This window comes from Protobothrops mucrosquamatus, unplaced genomic scaffold (genome assembly GCF_001527695.2).
Source record: "Protobothrops mucrosquamatus isolate PMUCROS unplaced genomic scaffold, P.Mucros_1.0 scaffold1262, whole genome shotgun sequence".
Classification (NCBI taxonomy): Eukaryota; Metazoa; Chordata; class Lepidosauria; order Squamata; family Viperidae; genus Protobothrops; species Protobothrops mucrosquamatus.
The window spans coordinates 165401-173670 of record NW_015387468.1 but is presented as its reverse complement, the minus strand read 5'-3'; the positions used below and the strand labels follow the sequence as shown (position 1 = coordinate 173670).

The following is an 8270-nucleotide window of genomic DNA, read 5'->3' as shown; positions in this document are numbered from 1 at the left end:
AGAGGGACCAATCGGCGTCCTCCTTCCTCCCTTCCTTCCTCCGGCGGGCTCGCCCGTCCTCCTGCAGGGGCGAAGGGGGAGGAGGAGAGGCGGTCACGGCTTCGTCCCTTCCCCGGAGGGGAGTCCCAGCCCCGCCCGGGGAGGAAGGCCGAAGCCTCGGCCTGTCACGGACCCGGCCTCCCTCCCAGCGTCGCCCACCAAGACCAGCCTGGGGCTCCCCGTCCTGCCTCCCGCGACTCCCAGCATCCCCCGGGGCTCACCTGCCTCCGTGCACTTCGAATCGGGACACTGCCTGTCCGCTGCCGGAAGTGGCGGCGGCACTTCCGTCCGTTCTGCCCGCCTCCTGCCTTCTCTGATTGGTGCTCCGGCCCTGCCTGTCTGCCGAGGCGATTCCAGCCGCTCTGGGATGAGCGGGGAGGCCGCTGCGGAGGCTTCCGCTTCCGGAGGGAGGCGATCCAGGCCTGGCTTCCGGCTGAGGCGCCTGGCAGACGGAGCGGCTCGCGCGGAGCTCCGCTCGGACCCGACGCCGACCCGCTGTTGGCCGAGGCGGTCCGCGCAGGGAGGCCGGCCCCTTCCTCGGAGGCCCCGGATGGAGCCTGGGGGGCGGGAGGCGCGCCGGGCAGGGCGGCCCGAGTCGGGCGGGGGGGCGCGGGGTCTGCTCGGCGCCTTCCGAAGAAACACAATTGCCTTTTTCTGACAAGCGTTTTCCGATGTTACAAATCTATTCTCGTAAAATTTTGATGTCTTTTAAAAAAATATGTATAACCCTTTTGATTGCCATGTCATTCTCTCCAAACATCTTTTAATCTATTAATAAATGTTCTTCAATCTGTATTGTTCTACTTTTATTTCCGCTGGTGGTGGATTAGATTTATCAATTCCTGTATCCATAACTATATTATAATCACCTGCCATTATCACATAGCCTTTTTTATTTCTTCTATTTCTTTATATACCCTATTATAAAACTCTCTTTGATTTGTATTAATAATGATAATAAGAAAGTTGGAAGGGACCTTGAAGGTCATCTAGTCCAACCCCCTGCTCAGGCAGGAAACCCTATACCATTTTGGACAAATGGCCGTCCAGTCTCTTCTTAAAAACTTCCAGTGTTGGAGCATTCACCGCTTCTGGAGGCAGGTTGTTCCACTGGTTAATTGTTCTCACTGTCAGGAAGTTTCTCCTTAGTTCTAAGTTGCTTCTCTCCTTGATCAGTTTCCATCCGTTGCTTCTTGTCCTGCTCTCAAGTGCTTTGGAGAATAACTTGACTCCCTCTTCTTTGGGGCAGCCCCTGAAATATTGGAACACTGCTATCGTGTCCCCCCTCGTCCTTCTCTTCATTAAACTAGACCTACCCAATTCCAGCAACTGTTCCTTATATGTTTTAGCCTCCAGTCTCCTGATCATCTTTGTTGCTCTTCTCTGTCCTCTTTCTAGAGTCTCAACATCTTTTTTACATCGTGGTGACCAAAACTGGATGCAGTATTCCAAGTGTGGCCTTATCAAGGCATTGTAAAGTGGTATTAATTCTTCACGTGATCTTGATTCTATCCCTTTGGGTCAGTAGTAGGGGAAATGACTGGGGATACTAAAGTGGCTGTAACTTAGCAACTGGGTTGTCTGTCAAAGATGAATTGCTAAGATGCCTGCTAACTTCTATCAACTTGCCATACAAACAGAGGGGGGAGGGGGTAGCAAGCGTGGGAAAGAAATGGGATTCTAAGAACCTGTTCGTGGACCATGAGAACCAAGGCTACAAAAGCAGTGCCTGATGGAGAAGTGGACCTTTCTCGTAACAAACCAAAGAGTTTTGACTGGGCAACGTGAACAGTTGGTGGGTGGGGGTTATGGAAAGCTATTGTTAACACCAAATTTTCACACGGGAAAACTAGAGTTGGTTTTGCTTCTTCAGTACCGGGATGTGTATTCAATAAAGTTTTTTTTTTTAACGGCACCTCAAAGCTGTGAAGATTCCTCAATTTTGAATTTGCTAGATGGACAGCTGACATTGTTGCTAAGAAACCGATCGCAAGTCGAGGACTGTGTAATTCAAGGTGACAAACTGAGCCAGCGTGACTCTTGGTGGCATGCCACATAAATGCACAAGGAGTCCAAAGAAAAAAAGAAACAACGGCCAATATATAAACAGAAAATCTAGAATCTGTAATTGTGAACTCTCCAGATGGGGGAATGGGGTGGCTATACCCGACAGCCACTGAGTCTTCTTGAAGTCTCCACTTTTCTCTCCAGGTAGCAGATGAGGTCAGGAACCTTCGGTGTCGGTGTTGTCACTTCCCGAGGAATGTTCCCAGTAGGCTTCATGGTAGCGGCTCTCCTGCACTCTCCGTAGAGCTCTCTTTCTGCAAGGCAGGTTTCAAATGGGTTTAGAGGAAGGAGCACAAATGCTTCTATCTGCCAGAGATCATCCAACACTCACGGATGATGTCAGAGTCCAGTTATATTTCCTTTCTATTTAAAACCAATTCTCACCCTTCCCTGGATCCTGCCATACTCCCAAGGGGGAGGGGGGATATGTATGCAGGATTTATTACTTTCACTTCCTCTATTCACAAAGTAACCTTTTGTTTATTCGCCTTGGGGCTGCTAACCATGACAATGTAACCATTTGCCTCTTATCCTATGCCTCTCTGAACTTCTCCTCCTTACCCGCCAGCTAGGAAAAGGGGGGTGAAAAGATGCAGCCCTCCGGGATCTGGTTTATTTCTCCATCAGCAAAATAAGGTGCGAGGAGCTGTTGAATGATTGTGCACAACGGAGCCGGATTGATGTTATCTTTCCTGGATTTAACACCTAGAAATCTGCGGGTCTGAATCGCCCGGAAGAACTGCGGGGTGGAGGGCTGCTTAGGGACACATTAAAACATCGATTTGTGAAGGAATCCCTCAGATCCTGTCTATCATGCCCGCTATCAATTTCTCTTAATAAAAGTTCCTGTTGGAAGAGACCGTTTTCCAAGAGTTCTGCTTTCTTAAGATGTGGATTGAGGAGGTTCCTTACAGATGACCTCTGGCAGCTCTTGCCAGTTTGTGGCCTTGACCTCGCCTTGACCTTAAGGGCAGGAGGCCGCTGGTGGGACTTCAGCTTCTCCAGGAAGTGACCCTTTAAATGATGGTCAGCCTTTCCTTTCTCAAGCCAATCAGCACAGCTGCCCCCCCCTCTCCTGTCCTAAAAGGACCATGGATGTTTGGAGACCCTGGCTGCCTCTTTTGTCTCTTGCAATCTGCCCTCACAACAGAAAACTCAGCACGCTTCTGGAATCAGGAAAAATGTCTGCAGCCTGCTAAACTGCCATAATTTCTCTAAGGAGCAGCAAAGAAAAGGCTGGTTTTGGTAATGTTTTCTCTTTCTTCTTAAGGATATCCCAACTGTGATGCTCCCACACATTGCTAATGGTTAAGACTGACTCGCCCTTTCACCCATACTCCACTTCACCCACAGCTTGACCAGGAAAATGGAGGAGGTGGAATGGGATGCAAGGGTGGGGGAATTGCATCTAAACATCGTCGGTTCCCGTGAGACAGTGCTCCTCCAATCGCTCCAACACATTGAGTAGTTGGCCTAGCGTGGCTTGCTGGCCTCCATAACAAAATGAACAGAAGTGATTGGTGGACATAATGGATTGTGGGTGGGCCACAGGGAAAGGGAGGAATTAGCTATGCTAGCTTTTGCGTGGGAAATCCAGAGCTGGTTTTGCTTTGTCTGTGCCAATGTAGTTTATTCAGTAAAGTTTATACTCTTAGTAAAATAAAAGGAATTTCTTTTTCTGGATCCGCCAACTGGACAGTTGACCCTAATTTTCTAATTAGTACCCATGTTTCCCCAAAAATAAGACCGGGTCTTATTATTATTTTTCCCTCCAAAAGAGGCACCGGGTTTCATTTTCGGGGTAGGCCTTACCTCACCTCTGGCACCGAGCGCCCCACCCAGCCGGTCCACTTCTTCTGGGGCCGAAGTTCTGCAGCTGCATTCGGGCCTGCATTTTGCAGTCAGGCCTTTCCAGAAGGCCTTAGCAGCCGACTACCGAGCTTTCTCGGCTGCAGAGGCCTTCCAGAAAGCCCTATGTCTGAAAAATGCAGGCCTGGCTGCAGAAGAGGCCTCAGAAGAAGGAGAGGCCTGGCTGCAAGGTAATTGGGTACTCCACACCTCCACCCTGCCCTACCTTGATTTTTAGGTGTGTGCCTCATCCCAAAACTAGGGCTTATTTTCAGGATAGGGCTTATATTAGGCCCACCCCCCAAAATCAAGGTAAGGCTTATTGTTGGTATAGGCCAGGGGTAGGCAACCTTGGCTCTTTTATGACTCGTGGACTTCAACTCCCAGAATTCCTGAGCCAGCCATGCTGAGGGGAAAGGGAGAGGTTTCCAAGCTGAGCCATGCTGGCTGAGGAATTCTGGGAGTTGAAGTCCACAAGTCATGAAGGGCCAAAGTTTCCCTCATGCTGGCTCAGGAATTCTGGGAGTTGAAGTCCACGAGTCATAAAAGAGCCAAGGTTGCCTACCCCTGTCGTAAGTCCTCCTGTTCTAAGCGGTGAACCTCCTAGACCAGGGGTAGGCAACCTTGGCTCTTCTATGACTGGTGGACTTCAACTCCCAGAATTCCTGAGCCAGCTATGCTGAGGGGAAAGGGAGAGGTTTCCAAGCTGAGCCATGCTGGCTCAGGAATTCTGGGAGTTGAAGTCCACGAGTCATAAATGAGCCAAGGTTGCCTACCCCTGGTACTATAGGCCTTATTTTTGGTATTACTAATGTTAGTATAAAGTAATATTGCAGTGACTTGAATTGTATAAGTGATGGGGAAGGGCCTTTTCTACACCAGTCCCAGGGGAGCTTTACCTCCGATAATGCTCAAAACTGTCCTTCATTCGCCGATGCCCTTTCTCCGGCAGGTCCCCATCCGCTGGGCCCCTTCCTGGAGTAGGAGAGCAGAAATGGGTTCCTGAGTAGTACAAAGCTACAGAATTAGGAAGCTCTCAGCCGCTAAAGAGAAAAGCTGAAAACTGCAACACCTTTGGGTGTGAAAAGGATGCTCAACGTTCGACTCTTAGCAGTATTGTGAATTCTGAATTTCTGAAAATAAGGAAAAGATAGGATACTAAAGAAAGTTTGCAGATTGGCCAGGAACACATACTAAGGGGTCTGCAAATACTCCCCTTGCGTTATCAGTCTAGTTCAAAAGGGTTGGGGAGAGAATGGGTACATAAGACCAGACCGATTTCCTTTATTTTGGAATGTGCTCCACATGTCTGAACTGGCAGTTGGCCTATTTCTGGACATGGGTCTAGCTGAGTTCTGAAATAGGGCTAAACCTGTGCCCCAAACAAGCTTGGCTGACAATTTGCTGGTGTAGAGGTGAGATGAAACAGGCGCGAGTGGCTGATCATGAATGCCCTCCATCCTTCAAGAGAACTGCTAGTTGTGGGCGGTGAGTTGCTGGGCCAGTACAAATAATTCAGCAGGAAACATTTCAGCTTGAGAACACTGATGGGCAGAAGCAGTGAAAACTGATCAGGAACCCACTGCGTGCAATGAATGGGACACCACGGAATATATCAGCAGCCCCACTGACGATGAAATGTACTGGATCCTGCCCACAGCAACTGGAACCAACTGTGACCGTAAACTGCATGAGATGAAGGCAAGGCCATGAAGATGACAGGAAAACTCAGATCCTGGGATCCGTTTCTACCCTGCTTGGTTTGTGGTGGGCTGAGAGGTGGATGGAGAGACAGACACTTCATAGTTACCCTTCATAGTTCATTCATAACAGAATAACATAGTTGGAAGAGACCTTGGAGGTCTTCTAGTCCAACTCCCTGCTCAAGCAGGAGACCCTATAGCATTCCAGACCAGTGACTGTCCAGGAGGAGGAGGAGGAGGAGGAGGAGGAGAAGAAAAAGAAAGAAGAAGAAGAAGAAGAAGAAGAAGAAGAAGAAGAAGAAGAAGAAGAAGAAGAAGAAGAAGAAGAAGAAGAAGAAGAAGAAGAAGAAGAAGAAGAAGAAGAAGAAGAAGAAGAAGAAGAAGAAGAAGAAGAAGAAGAAGAAGAAGAAGAAGAAGAAGAAGAAGAAGAAGAAGAAGAAGAAGAAGAAGAAGNAGGAAGAGGAAGAAGAAGAAGAAGAAGAAGAAGAAGAAGAAGAAGAAGAAGAAGAAGAAGAAGAAGAAGAAGAAGAAGAAGAAGAAGAAGAAGAAGAAGAAGAAGAAGAAGAAGAAGAAGAAGAAGAAGAAGAAGAAGAAGAAGAAGAAGAAGAAGAAGAAGAAGAAGAAGAAGAAGAAGAAGAAGAAGAAGAAGAAACCTGCAGATTCATAAAGTGTTTGTTTTTTTTGCTCACTCATCAACAAACTACATCCTTGATTTAAATGGGTTTCTGGAACACGTGAACATCAGAACATGGTAACTTTGCCTGATCCACTGGTAGGACATCCAGGATCAAAATCCTCCCTGTTGTTGAATTGTAGAGCACGAGAAAGAGAAAGAAAGAAAGAAAGAAAGAAAGAAAGAAAGAAAGAAAGGGGAAGGAAGGAAGGAAGGAAGGAAGGAAGGAAGGAAGGAAGGAAGGAAGGACCAACTGCGGGAGGGAAGGAAAGAGAAAAAGAAAGAAAGAAAGAAAGAAAAAGAAAGAAAGAAAGAAAGAAAAAAAGAAAGAAAAAAGAAAAAGAAAGAAAGAAAATTGCTAGCCACAGATGGAACATACTTGGTTTAGCACCTTTCCCATCTTCGTCAGGATTTCCATGGGGAGTCAGCTTTGGACAAGAAGAGGAGAGAGGGGTGAAGAATGAGTACATACTCTATTTTTGAAAGAATATTACTTTCTTTTCTTGTTAAGGGAATGCGAAAAGTGAAGTTTCGTATAACCATTCTAAAATAAAAATGACCCTGCATTTTAAGGAGCTGTCAAGCCACAGAACTTAAGCCCATCCAACTAGTGCAGAAGAGATGGAAATTTTACTTCTCATCATTTAAAAAAAGAATTCCTGATGTAACTCAATTCCCGATGTAACTCAACATTGCTTTTTTTTTTTTCAGTTGCAATGCAATTGGTTGGTCCTTCTTAAACTTGGAGAAAGCGCTCATCCAGCCCTTTGGCTAAATATATCATTGGTGTACGTATTGGGCAAAATCCACAAAAGATGAAGTTAGTAAAAAGTTGTGGCGTGGTGTGTAAATACAGTCTCCGCAACGTAAGCAGATAGGAATCAGAGCATTTCCAGTTTCCCCTTCCTTCTCTCATGTCCCCACCCCCAGATAATAAGAGCAGGGATTGGGGGTGTAAGAATCTAAAGCAGTGTTTCTCAACCTTGACAATTTTAAGGCATGTGGACTTCAACTCCCAGAATTCCACAGCCAGCAATGCTGGCTGTGGAATTCTGGGAGTTGAAGTCCACATGCCTTAAAATTGTCAAGGTTGAGAAACACTGAGCTTTATCCAAAGGGGGGGGGCAGGGGTAGTAGAGGCAGGGAAGCAGGTATTCATGACTCACCTCTTGGGAACTCCGGGATGAGTTCTCTTCAAGATCCGAAGTCTGAAACGATGAGAAGTTAATTGGCAAGATGTTAAAAACAGCTTTAAGTGCTGAAGGACTTTACATATCTATACTCAAATTGCCCAGAAAATATATATATATAATCGCTCTGATTGAGTCTTAGAACATAGAAAAAATAGGTCTGGAAGGGACCTTGGAGGTCATCTAGTCCAACCCCCTGCTCAAGCAAGAGGCCTTATGCCATTCCAGACAAATGGCTGTCCAGCCTCTTCTTTAAATCCTCCAGGGATGGCTCATCCACAACTTCCGAAGGCAAGCTGTTCTACGGACTAGTCACATGGCTGCTTGGTTGATGCATCGCTGTGGCCTTGAATGACACCCAAGGGAGCAGAGAGTTTAAAAGAAGAACACTGAAGGAATCCTCAGATGAGGCGGAAGAGACCTATAAGAGGAAGGCCGGATGCCTGACCAATCTTTTATTTATCATTGCTTATTATAATACTAGATATTTATTATGGACTGCCATCTATCAGAAATAGTGTAGGGTCTCCTGCTTGGGCTGAATGTTGGACTAGATGACCTACAAAGCCCCTTCAAACTCTGTTCTATTCTGTTCTATTCTGTTCTATTCCATTCCATTTCTCTATTCTATTTTACTCTACTCTACTCTGCTCTACTCTTACTCTACTCTACTCTACTCTACTCTACTCTACTCCACTCTCCACTCCATTCTATTCTATTCTATTCTATTCCATTCCATTCCATTCCATT

General features: G+C 46.6%; 2 protein-coding genes and 1 pseudogene across 2 annotated transcripts in view; 1 reads left to right on the top strand and 2 right to left on the bottom strand.

The window, feature by feature from the left end:
• LOC107292083 overlaps window positions 1-915 on the bottom strand; it is a 2991-nt pseudogene extending 2076 nt beyond the window's left edge.
• Window positions 1-8270, top strand: part of LOC107292085 — a gene marked incomplete at its 3' end in the record, with an annotated part of 196831 nt that overhangs the window by 23199 nt on the left and 165362 nt on the right.
• Window positions 2159-8270, bottom strand: part of CARD9 (caspase recruitment domain family member 9) — a 16495-nt gene continuing 10383 nt past the window's right edge. The window contains exons 8-11 of the mRNA XM_029285083.1: window positions 7497-7538; window positions 6710-6758; window positions 4854-4929; window positions 2159-2360 (exon numbers count right to left, since the gene is read on the bottom strand). Of these exons, the coding sequence (XP_029140916.1) occupies window positions 2264-2360; window positions 4854-4929; window positions 6710-6758; window positions 7497-7538 (264 nt within the window). The 3' untranslated portion in view covers window positions 2159-2263. The remainder of the gene's footprint in view (window positions 2361-4853; window positions 4930-6709; window positions 6759-7496; window positions 7539-8270) is intronic.